The 13,716-nt window shown below is 32.0% G+C and overlaps 1 protein-coding gene across 5 annotated transcripts in view; it reads right to left on the reverse strand.

Moving 5' to 3' along the window:
- Positions 1–13,716, reverse strand: part of cac (calcium voltage-gated channel subunit cacophony) — a 266,619-nt gene that overhangs the window by 29,805 nt on the left and 223,098 nt on the right. For 3 of the 5 annotated variants that reach the window (XM_018523052.1, XM_018523053.1, XM_018523051.1), the window contains exons 13-18: positions 13,395–13,696; positions 12,925–13,041; positions 12,052–12,621; positions 11,442–11,787; positions 10,896–11,060; positions 5,005–5,115 (exon numbers count right to left, since the gene is read on the reverse strand). In XM_018523052.1, the coding sequence (XP_018378554.1) occupies positions 5,005–5,115; positions 10,896–11,060; positions 11,442–11,787; positions 12,052–12,621; positions 12,925–13,041; positions 13,395–13,696 (1,611 nt within the window). Of the gene's footprint in view, positions 1–5,004; positions 5,116–10,895; positions 11,061–11,441; positions 11,788–12,051; positions 12,622–12,924; positions 13,111–13,394; positions 13,697–13,716 lie in introns of all 5 variants that reach the window. The other 2 variants (XM_018523049.1, XM_018523050.1) reach the window with 1 other exon arrangement.

Here is a 13,716-nt window from a genome sequence, read left to right on the forward strand (position 1 = left end):
AAAATATTTTTTATGTTTTTTATTGTAAGAAGCAGATTTCATTCTTAATTTTTATGCAATTACAATGGAATCATATCCATCGATGTTCAGTAAACAAGTAGAATTTATTTGTTTACAAAATTTCAAATCCACGAAGACGAAGACATCTGTTCACAAAAATTTTAAAGCGTTTACCCAAATCACACGCTTTGGTGATCGACGATCAGCTGAAGTGACGGGATCTCTTCTAGAGAAGTATCTACAGGAGCATGCCAGTAATAGCAAGCAAACTAGAGAGAGTGAGAGAGATAGAGACACGCGAACTTGATATATTCACTTTTTTCTACTTTCGCCAGAAAATAGAAACCGTTGCGTCGATTACATTATGCAAATTATGCAAAATGTAAAAAAACAATATTGGATTAGCTAATTTTTATAAATTTTTTCTGTAAAATTCAAATCAAACGACTCATTTTTCGATTTTCATACACGTTTTCTCAACAAAGTTGTATAAATACAATATTATTTTTTAATAATTGTTGTATAAAAATTTTGTTGAAAAAATAATCTTTTTATAATTAATCAATGAAAGCAAGATTTTTATATCTTGTCCGTTTCAAGCTTAATTCAAATTCTTTATTTAATATTAAAGTCATTTAACAATAATTATATAATAATCTTTTATATTAATTAATGTTAAAACAATCTGATATCTACTACATATCCTACAATATTTAAAAAAATTCAACGATAACTTTTTTAAGTATAGTCCTATTTTCTGGTAACTGCTATCTTTTGAATGCCCATTCAAAATACTGTAAGAATTTCATATTACACATACAAGTTTACTTTAAATCTTGATAAGTCTACTTAAGTATAAACTTTAAAGGTACTTTTTATTTTCGTGATAAACAGTTTCGCGATGTCTCGATGTGTTCCCTTCTGTTCCTCTCGCCAGTTTTTGGGATCCCCACTTTCTTCAGTATCCTCCGACCGGTAACATCACACAATTAATGATGACCGGTGAATGATGTCAGTCTCGATGGAGTTACAAGTGGTAAGAATTTGCAGTGTGAGTCGAGTGAGAGTGAGATGGAATTAGAGCGATTTAAAAGGCTTGTTTATACCTTGCATCCGAAGGCGACGAGTTTAAGGATGCACTCAATGAGGAAAAGGAGAGTGACGACCAAGTTCACGATGGTCAAGAAGTCCAATAAAACTGCCGGCGCTTCGTGATACTACAAAATATACCCAACACACAGACGTAACACACAACCCAGACTCTGATATTCCTTTGTCCGCCCTGCATATATATTTATATATGTATATTCCTTCGTCCTTTTTTAATTAATTTCTGTTTTCGATCGCTCCCTTCATCTATTTTTCCCGTCCGAATTGAACATTGTTACTGAATTAAAGAAGAGATTTTTTCATTGAAGATATAAATGTTACTTAATTGAGAAATATATTTGCTCATTATTATTGTCATTCTACTGTTATTTTTTAAATTATGATTTTTATTTTTTAACCTTTCTTTAAGACTCCCGTTAAAAATTTATATTTTAATTATAAATTTCAAAAATATATATAAAACTTTGTAATATGGAGAAAGATAAATTTTCCGATTACAACTTTAATTGCTATCTTGTAAACTGTCAAGTTGTATTGTCTTAGTATTGTGTATTATAATATATTTCACTGCATTATATACTATAAATAAAATATAGAAACTATATACAGGGTGTTAGTTAAGTATGTTCCCAAACTCAACAGAACGATTCTTTGGTTTATTTCAAGTAAAAAAGTTCATATAAACATGTGTCCTAAACGGCTTAGTTTCCGAAATAAAAAAATTTAAACGTGTAGTAATAATTTGTTTATTTGAAAGAAATACAACTTGAACTAGTCAAAAACTGGTCAAAAACAGAAAAACAAAAACAGGCTTCAGTTCTTCTGACGAAATAAAATAATTAGATGAATTGTTGAAAATGTCCACCTTGCGCGCCATGATACATCCATACATCGAACCTTTTTCTCAAAGATTGACGTACACGCTCAAAGATACCAGGTGTGTTACGTATTGCCTCGCATGAAGCAACTATTCGATTCCTCAAATCATTCTCATTCTCAATTGGGGTGGTATAAATGATTTCAGATGCCCCCAAAGGAAATAATCCAAAGGATTTAAGTCTGGTGATCTAGGAGGCCAAGGTTGAGTTCCTGCTCGACCTATCCTGTATTTCGGAAACTAAGTCGTTTAGGACATATGTTTATATGGACTTTTTTACTTAAAATAAACCAAAGAATCGCTCTGTTGAGTTTGGGAACATACTTAACTAACACCCTGTATATATCAAAGTATTCAAATATTACAAATACACATTTTTAATACATTATTCTGTTAAAAAATTGCTTTAATGCAATTATTTATTATATAATGTCATATAAAATTATTTCTTATTAAAATAATTAAATTCGATCTTTTATTTTCTTTTTTAATAAGAAGACATCTCTTCTCCCTACCAAGTTACCAAGCAAATCTAACCAATCTCTCACAGGAAGATTCTTCATCGTATATGTGATAAGTAAATCTCGATCAGTCTGTGTATGTAGAATACGATGTTCAATTCCGTGTGTACCGAGTGTGTGCATGTGTGAGACGGAAGATAATGCTTATTCCCACAACACAATAACATGCGTGCGGCGAATAGCAGAGAAAAGCGCTTTCGCGACTTCTCGACTTTAGTTGTATGTAATCATCATAATTCATTGTCCTTATTGTCATTGTCATCATCATCATTGTCATCATTATCTTCATCATCATCATCATCATCATTGTCGTCATCATCATCATTTTTATCTTTAGTTGTTATTATTGTCATCATCATTATTGTCATTCCCAACCCATAATCGCAATCATAGTAATCGTGATGTATGCATGCGAGGATCAAAAACATATCAGACCGTGCAAGTGATTACATGCGGATACAGACAAAACGGGCAAGACATGCAGAGGATATCAAAAAGCAGCGCTTTCCTTATGTACACTTTTTTCCTTAGCTTTCGAAACTTCCTCTTGGATTAATTTTCCACTCGTTCCGTCATTTTTATTTTGAAAATATTTCGAAAAATTAAATCGAACAAGCGAAAGAAACAAAATACAAGAAAGAGAGAAGAATAAAAAAGATACAGAGAGAGAGAGAGAGAGAGAGAGAGAGAATTAAGAAGAAATAGACAGAAAAAGCAAGAAAGACAAAACTGAAAATAATCCGATGTAAGATTTATGTTTTCAATTCGTCATGTTGAAGTATTCGTGAGTGCCATATGAAGGTGTATGATGTATGAATCTTTATGTCTGTGTATTTGTAAGTGTAACTGTTAACTTTCTATGTTAGTGTATGTTAAATTATAAATTCTAAGAGCGCATTTATGAATACTATATTATAAGCTTGATTACACATCTTTTATCAGATACAACAAAACGTAACTGTAATGAAAATAATACGAAATATTACATTGTCGCGGAGACTCATTTGAACATTTAATATTACGATCGAATATTTGTGTGTGCATGTGTGCGCGCGTGTATATGTGTGAACAATCGATAGATATCTATATTTTGCAAATATTCGATTGTAGTTTGAATTTTTTTCAGTATTTTATATAAAGTCTGTGTAATTAGCTTATTGTGATAACGGGATAAAAAAAGAGTTAATATCATAAAAACATAAAAATTAACAGAAATAAAAAATGCAATACTAAATTTACAATTAATGATTTAATCCCGTTATTACTGTTCAGTGTAATTATGAATGTAGGAAACCTGAGAAGATTTTCATCATCTTTGATTGTAGTATTTAACGTATATGAGTAATAAATATATTATATTTCATATCTAAACTTTTTTTTTCTGGAAAATGAAATGATACAACTCTGATTCAATTATATTGATTGTATCTGATCAACTATGATCTTTATATTAAGTACAAAGTGTCAAAGTTTCACAGTAATAGCCACAGTGAACAAAAAAGTATAAAATTCATTAAATGAATAATATAGTCGAAAAGCAGATGATTTGAAAGCTGATGAAAATATTGTATTTTTCCAATCTACCGAATTTTCAAGAAAGAAATTCAAATTTGGAAGTAAAAATAAAAAAGATTGTGTAGTATATTTTAATCTTGAGTCTTCCCAGATTGTCCTGAAGCTCGATCACGTGTACAGAGCTGAGCATTTTTTGCATACTAAAGTACTTGTAGACTTCATTGATACTATCCCAAATACAGAACAAGTATGAGTAATGAAAAAAAAAAAATTTCTATCTAGATCTTGCAGCTAAATCCTTGCACAGAGGAGCACGAAAAATACCATTCTAGTTCTATCGAGATACATATCTATATATTCGTACGAAGGTATATCGAGAAATGGAAACGCTACAACTACTCCGACAGCATCTAGCGCTTGTTCAGCCCTGCGCACAGAAAGTTCACTAAATAGTATATTCTATATACTTGTAGAAGTATACACGCGTGAGATAGAATATATATACGGATGTCTCCGGAGTACCGAAAGTGTTCCGATAAGTCCATATTGCTACATCGGTACTCACGAAGAACCACTTCTAATTATCTTCTAACAAGCGGCACTTACCGGGCGACGCAAAAAGTAACTCTCTCGTGATGTTCCTTCCATTGTTACTAAAACTGTTACAGCAATTTTATCACTTTGAATCATTTTAAGAATTTTTTCTAATTTTTTCTGATTTTTATTGATAAATTAACGTTACGTACACAAAATATATTCAACGCCAAATTATTTCAATGTTTATTAATTATCTCGATAATATGTCAATTCTTTCGACAGCAGCGAAAGATTCCTGGATTTCTTCAGACTTCCAATTTTGGGGAACAATCACGAAGAGCCACCTTTCACTCGACTTAGCGAGAGTCTCGAATTAAATCTCGCTTTACTTAGAATATATTGAGTTCGATGAGAGAGGGATGTTTGGCGGTATATGAAGCCTACCTTCACGCCGAATGCTGCGATCTTCAGTACGCACTCGACAGTGAACATCCCCGTGAAGCACATGTTCATGTACTTCAGCGTGTTCTTGTACGAATCGCTTTGCCGATGGAACTGCAATGCATACACTGACAAACACACAGCCGGACAGACAGACATACGTACGTACGTACAAGCTTTAATCGCGTATCTCGCTTTTTTTCTTTGATTTCTTTCGGCATAACCTTTTTCCTTCCTCTGACCATCATGGGTGAGGAAGAAAGAAGTGGCTCTTTCCTTTTTTTTTTTTTATGAAATTCTGTGCACCGATACATGAACATTCTGTGCTGCACAATATATATTGTAAAACGGGGTAACCGCACCAGCAAGATTAACTATTGTCTTAAAAACAGAATCAAGTACATTGTGAAACCGTTAAATATATTAAGTAAAATTTATTTAGTAATTTCTCCTGTTGGTTAAAAATTTCCAACCACGGTCAATAGAATCAATTTACAATTAGTGTTTAAAAACTCAAATAATTTTCTATAAAACGTGATTATACATATAAAAGAAATTATATGATCTGTAATCTTTTACACAGAATTAATCTTGCTGAAGTATTATTACTCTTCATGCCGTTTTATTCGCATAGCGCTGTAGAAATTGCATCAAATACAGAATAATGTCAAATAATGTCAAAATAAAGTTTGTCGAGGTAAGAATAAAAAAGTGTATAATAAAATTTTAAATAAATCGCGTTCTGCTCGAGAATGATTCGCGAGTCATGTTATGTGTCAGCTTTTGGGTGTCACGAATTGGTACACAGTTTAGTCGTACATACGTACGAAGTGTAAGATAAGGTGCGAGAGATACATGAAAAGTATTACGTATATGTAAAAACGTAGTGATGTACGCCTATATATTCGTAGAATGTAGGGAGGGAGACATTTTCTTAACGTCGTCGAAACTTATACGTGTACAAGCCTAATCGGTATGCGTGTATATTAAAATTTAAATGAAACGTTTGTTCTCTTACATTCCTGCGATATCAATTCGTCTTTCGACGAGTGTGGTGCATATGTTAATTATGTGTACGTGATTAATTAGTACCGTAATCTGCACTTCGCGTTGTATATGTATCTATTTAATTGAACTATAAGAGATATCAAGCGTGTACTAAGATAACTAATGATCGACTGATCTTCTGGATCAATGGATTGTATATGGGGAATTTTCTGAATGATGGACTCTGTCGGACCCAATGACAAGAAAAAAATTGTTTAATGTAACACAAAAAGTTTCAAGACAAGATTTTTTCCGTGTTACATATTTTAAAAATTACAGCGACGAAGAAGGGTCCAATGGATTCAGATATTTTTTTCAAGTACGTTGCAAAAAATTGTTTATAGCAAACCTTACATAATTTTAAGTTACATAATCTTATTTCTTAGATTTTAACCTCCAAATGAAAAAAACCGTTCAATTACATTAACCTTAAGCAAAGATACATCAATTTAAAATGCACTAGACCCTTAAATACCAGTTAAGGAAATTTTGGAGCAAATATCGATCAGAGTTAAATATACACAAATCTAAACAATACATTTTACTTGTGAGATAAAAATAAAATCTAATTATAAGTTAAAACTAAAACATGAAACATTTGATATTGATGCAAGTGTTAAGTGAAATTTAAGTTTATCATTAAATCAATTGTAAAGAAATAAATCCTCTTTCTGTCATTGTTTTTCATGGAGTTGTGGACCGTAGGTTGGGCATATACGAATCATTGTCTAAAGAAACTAGTTGCAGAACTGATAAAGACTGACAAAAAAGAAGGAAAGAGAGAGAAAAACAGAGAAAAATGATCGAAGAAAACGTAAAATACAATCGAACAAAGACACTTAAAGTGAATGGATTTCCGGAACGAAAAGAGTGCAGTTCAATTAACGAAGGGATCGTCAGGAATTACGAAACTTCACTTTTCGGAGTGCTTATACCTCTGCAATCTTTCTTTTCTGTATGAGGAAAAAGGAGAGGGTAAAACGTGCGAACGTCCCGTGCAGTGTGTTTTTTGTCACTGTAAAACACATTCAGCAGATATATCTAATGTTGTTGCTATTTCGTTCAGCTGTTAGTTTGATCAATCTATTTTGGCGACAGCCAGCATGCGACACGCAGTTTTGCACATGTGTGAGAAGTACAGGTGGACACCCTATATGTATACATACATATATACATACATCGTATCAACCACCAATGTGTCGAACGAGAAGACAATTAATTATAATCTAAATACCGAACTGGATAATTTGCATTAGATTATATTTCATGTAGCAATAAGTAAATATATTATTAATGCGTTATATATTATTAATTATTATATCTTACTTATTATAATAATAAGTAAATATATTATTAATGCGTTATATATTATTAATTATTATATCTGAGAGAGAATAAAATGATTAATTTTGTGACTTCAAAGTAAAACATTATTTAGACCCGGTTGCACCAACGTTATTTTGACTTTAAGCAAGACTTAAAATTCTCTCTGTCTCGTTTTAAAGCGAAAGAGAGACAGAGACAGAGAGAGTTTTAAGCCTTGCTTAAAGTCAAAGTAACGTTGGTGCAATCGGGCTGTAGAGGTAAAAACTCCTTTTAACTATAAATCACAAAATATCCATTAATTATTCCAATCACAAGGGACAACACATTTTCACATAAAATATTATGTACATAATTTTGCTTTTACTAATTTAATATTACTTTTTTTTCACGATTTTTTTTTTAAATTTCAAAAATATGCAGAGCGTTCTCACAAGAACAAAATATTACTGTCTCCTCGTTTGTGTGCATATGTGCTGAGCAACGTGAACACATGGTGTTTCATTTGATATGTGCTCTCAAGACCAGGTGCAGTGCGTGTACAAGTAATCTGAACACATTCTGTGTTTTTTTCAGGCAAACAAGTTCGATCACAAATCATATAATCGGGCGTTGCGTATGGATTCGAATTAACCTAATATGTATGTGTCTCTGAATGTTTCTAATTCGGTGGTTCTAATTTCAGGCTCAGGCTGTGATCTCGTTTAAGAGAGACAGAGAAATGAGGATAGATATTCATCTCGTGCGTTCAACTGTACAAGTCATAGGAATTGGAAAGCAAACGAAGAAACTCACAATAGAATACAGGATTCGGCTCAAGACTGAAAGCGTGCACGAATCCGATTAATTCTCTCTCATGAATTTACATTTGTTTTATTCTAATAACAGTGGATTAATAGAATTTGAGAGTGAATCAAATTAAAGAAAAATCTCGCAAAAAAGATAGAGTAATTTGTGACAATAATATCTAATTATTAACAGTTGGACAATTAATAAAATTCAAAGAATAAAAATTCTTGATTTATAGCTCAGAGTTAACATTCAAATCTATTCAACCATTGTTATTAAATGAAATAAACAATATAAATAGGACAATATAAAAATTTTTTTATAACTATTGGTAATTATTAAATTAAGAAAAAAATTTTAGTTTCTTAACAGTTATTCAATCATTGTAAAATTTTTTAAAAGTTACAATTATTTTTGTTATTAAAAATTAATAAATATATTACTTTCTTTATATTATAAAAATTATTATAAATGAACTCAACTGCTGTTAATAATATAATTACTTTTATTCAAAAAATTTAATTACTTGATTTTCAGTATACAAAAAAATATATATAATTAATTTACCATTTTAACTATACATTAAATTTTCAATTTAATAAGTTTTTAAAAAATTATTATTATTACATTTTCCGAGAGAGACATTGAAAAGAAAGAATCAGATAGCTTACGAGCAGGGATCAAGGGTGCTTTTCAGAACAACACGTGGACTCTCACGTGCAGGGCTTATAGACGCCAAAGAGGCGCAATCTTTTGGCACCTTAATTTTCTAAATCAGTATCAAGCCAGGACGAGTTGAGGTGCAATGCTTCACCCCGTTACCAGTTAAAACATGGTATTAGCAAGATGAATGCATGAGCCGAACGCACGTTGTGTTGATGTCTATACATGTTGTAGGAATTACAACTGATACACGAAAACGTGTTCCCTCTTCGCACGTTCCCGAATAAGTCTACTTCGAAGACGAGGACACAGCGGTAACCATGCAATTGGAATGAAGGATCAAACAGAAATCGATTCTGAGGTAAAGAAAAAAAAACAATATAAGAATATACGGCGAAATTAAAGCAAAACAAAACGAAATTTTTTTTTTTTATTAATCTTCAAGATATTAAGAGATAAGGGAATAAATATTGCAAGTAAATAAAATCTACACTGTAAGAATTGCTGTAAATAAAAATAAAAATGTAAAAATTAACACAATATACAAAATTTATTAAAAAGTTATCTACTAATTCTATTTCTTTAAATGCACTGTAATTCCCATTGAAATATTAGAATAATCACAACTCTTTAATACATTTTAATAACAAATAATCTATAAAAAATTATTTAATATTTTAAATATTAAGAAATTATTAATTAATATTTGTAAAATAATAATTCATCAAGTATTGTAAGGTTCTAATTAAATACGTGAAATAACAATAAAACTCTAAGTTCATCGCATAATAATTATTGTTAAAAGATATAATACTGTATATAGTCGTTCGTTAATTATTAGAAAAACAAAATATTTTTAGAATTCTGAAAAAAAAGGAAAAATCGAAACAAAACAAACATTATGCCATTCGAGAGGAAGAAATTTTGCTGAAAGAGTTTCGGGAAACGGGATAAAATGAAGTTCGACATAGCTGTGTACACGTATTGATAAAATACAAGGGTGATACAGTTATACAGAGAAAACGATCAGAAAAGGTCAGCAGGCAAGAACAACAATGTCCTCGTAAGTATATAACGTGATATATAGATATGGTACAGTCTTTCGATATTACGTACTCTACTTGGACGCGACATATTCTCGTTTATGATATATCTCGCGTATCTTCGTTATATTAACAAAAGACGAGACTGTTTGTCGATTGGTTAAAGTTGCCGATAGACCTAATGGGTCTTATGTCAAGAGAATGCGCGGATATTAAACTGGGAACGGTAAGTATCGCAGGACGCAAAGATAAACGAGCGATACATCGCAATACCAGAATTAAGGCATAAGCTTATTCTTAAATAAAAAAATATGTCAAATAAATTATTTCCTTCTTAAGGATGTATTACATGTATTTTTTTAACAAAATAGAAAAATTATAATGAAATTACAGATTTTTCTATATTGTATTTAAAAGTAATACAAAAACTTTGGCAGCGATTTAGAATCTAAATTAAAAATTATTTTAATATAAAGTAAATAAGTTTCCAAAAAATTAATTAAGAGATAAAATAAGAAAATTTTTACTTAAACTATAAAATTATATTGCTAAATGTGTTGTAAATCAGTATTTACTTTATAAATTTCCAATTTTAGTCACTTTATAGAGATTAAACCTGATATACATCGTTAAGAAAAATATTTTTCTTTGACTGGAGGAATATTTTGTCCTGATTTAAAATAAAGAAAATAAAGAACACTTTCTCTTGTCTATGCATTTTAAAAAAAGAATAATAATTTGCACTTATGCCTCTTTTGATATCGAACCATAATATGAGAAATCGAAAACAAAACTGGTCACAAAGTTTATAAAAACCCTTTTGAGTTGCTTTTATTATGCTCGAAAAAATTTTTACAAATCTTGATACGTATAAGTTTTGTTTTCGATTACTTGCATAAAAAGGTTCGTATTTCAAAACACTTAATTTTTTTCGTTATTCACGTTTCCTAATCGGGGAAAAAACTGATAATCTGATTAATGAATCTCTCTAAAGAAATTGCAATGCAAGAGAGAGATCGTGACACTTACCTTCATCATAAGCAATATTGTGTTCAATACGATGAGTATCATGATAAAATATTCGAATGGCGTAGATACAACTATCCTCCAGATTTTGTACTTAACGCTATTCCGCTCCTTCGGCATATACCTTTCGAGCGGACGAGCTTGTATTGTAAAGTCTATACATGATTTCTGAAAGATTAACACGGAATTGTCAATGTATGCATTAATGTCTGTGCTAAAAAAAATGTCATGTAGCACATATATTGTCTAAAATGTGACGAAGATAAAAATTAAAATAAAGAAAAAATTAAAACATAAAGAGCCAACAAAAATTGATATATATGAAAGAATATTTATATATTTAAATTGTTTATATATAGAAACAATTATTTAATTTATGTATATAATAATTCAATATATTAATACATTTTTCACTTAAAACAAAAACTAAAATTTTAATGACGCATGGAGAATGACTTCATATTTTTTAAAATTTATCCTTTTCATGAAGATAGCTAATGAAGCACACGTAAAATTAATTCAAATGAAAAAATAGGTATGAAGAATCACCTGATTTTTATCGATTTCACCGTCCTGCAGTTCAGCTTCTCCCTGCTCCTGGAACGTGATGATAATCAAGGCCACGAAGATGTTGACGAAGAAAAATGGAAAGACGATGAAATAGACGATGTAGAAAATGGACATTTCGATACGAAAGTTCTGGATAGGGCCCTGGTCCTCGTATGTGGCCGCCATCGAGTTTTGCAAGATCTGTGGCCAGCCTTCGCCGGTCTGGACAGCGAACAACGTTAGCATAGCCACCATCACGTTGTCATAGTGAAAGGACTGGGATTGCCACTTCCGTGGCTTGAGCTCCGGTAGCATATTACCCTCCTCGAAAACGAAGAAATGACCACTGTCGCAAAAACAAAATTAGTCTCCATTTCTACTGACACCACTTAAAAATATAATTTGAGAATAAGTATGAAACGAAGAATTTTTTTTTAGTTTTAGATTCATTTGCTCTATTAAAGATATATTTATCTGCTTACTTATCAAAATTAAATGTTCTAGCTTTAATTATTATTAAATGCACTAATATATTGTATTCTTTCCGAAATGCTTCTGTTGATAAGTAGAAGCAAGAAGATCGAATAATATACTCAAATAGTATACTTACTTGCAATCCTCTTGCGTATACTTGCTCTCGTCGGTGCAGTGGAAGAATTTACCGTTGAACAACTGCACCGCAATTACGGCGAATATGAATTGAAATAATATGTACACTATGAGAATGTTAATGACATTCTTGAGACTGTTCACCACGCAGTCGAACACCGCCTTCAGCTTCGGCACGCGCTTTATTGTCTTAAGCGGCCTGAGTACTCGCAGCACTCGTAGCGATTTAATGGTCGAAAGGTTCTGACTGGCCGTAGAGGAACTACCGAGTATGTCAAAGGCGATTGACACCATAGCACATATCACTACGACCGCATCCATAATGTTCCAGAACTCGCGCAGGTATGAGCCCGGGTGCAGTATGATACCAAGATCGATGATTTTCAGCACCATTTCGACGGTAAAGACGCCGGTAAACGCGTAATCGAAGTAGTTGAGGATTTTGTTTCTTGGCGCATTCTCTGAAACAGGATCCTCAGCGGCCAGCGCAATACTCGACAACGATATCACCACCATTATGAAGAAGTCGAAGTATCGAAGGTTCACGACCCAATGGGCACCTCTTCTTATGCTGCAAATAGGTTATTCCATTATTTCGACGAAAATAACAATCTCGTTCTTAAAATAAAAAAATAATGTATGCAACACAAAATATTCAAATACATTAGAAAATATCAAAATAAATAATAGACAATTAATACGATAGATAAAAGTAGATCAGGTGTCTGCTGCGCTTTTTAATTTATGTGTATCATCCGATTTTATTTAACAACATTGTGATTTATTATGGTGTTTAATATTCTTGGGAAGAATTTCCGAGCGATCGATTATTATTATTATTATCATCATCACCATCATCATCATCAACACTTACGGATTCGTAGGGGACAGTATAAACATGGAGGAGTATGGCAGCATTGGTTTTGGTCCCGTGTCGTCTTCATCCTGCCTCCTCTCTTCGGACGTCTGGGTTTCAATTCTTCCGTCTCTGCTGGAAAAGACGAGACGTCGTTCTCCACTTTGTAGCTCTCCGTCAATATTGCGTTTTACATTTTTTAATCTACGTAATTACGTAATTATTAATTTTTCATTAAATAATTACGAATAATGATTAATAACTATTAACTTTATTTTATTATGAATAATTAATAATCACTTTGTTAAAACAGTTTTTGCAATTAAAATATGCACAAAGTCACAACATTTATATATCAAAGATTCTGTGAAATTTTCTATTCTACCTCACACAAAAATCTTATTTAAAAAAATATTATTTTCTACAAGTACGAAACGTCAAGAAAAGACAAGAATTTTTACAAATATGGCAAAAAGAAAAAAACTTACAAATTCTGCGTTGGACTTGGAGGGCAGATTTCCACCCTCGGTGCGTCCGCGGGTCTCTGCAGCGACTCGATCTCCTTCTCGAGTTCCTGCAACTGTTTTTCCTTATCCTCCTCCTGCTGCTCCTCCTCGGCGGCGCTTAGTTCTTGCGCGTTCGCGAGATTGTCAACGGCGATAGCCAAGAAGACGTTCAGCAGGGTGTAGTTGCCAAAGAGCACCAACACGATGAAGTAAAGCGAATGGGCCATGCCCTGCGACTCGATACCCTTGTACATCACTTCGTTCCAGTCTTCTCCAGTCAGGATCTGTATTATAATCATTATCA

This window comes from Trachymyrmex cornetzi, unplaced genomic scaffold, assembly GCF_001594075.2.
Source record: "Trachymyrmex cornetzi isolate Tcor2-1 unplaced genomic scaffold, Tcor1.1 scaffold1399, whole genome shotgun sequence".
Lineage (NCBI taxonomy): Eukaryota > Metazoa > Arthropoda > Insecta > Hymenoptera > Formicidae > Trachymyrmex > Trachymyrmex cornetzi.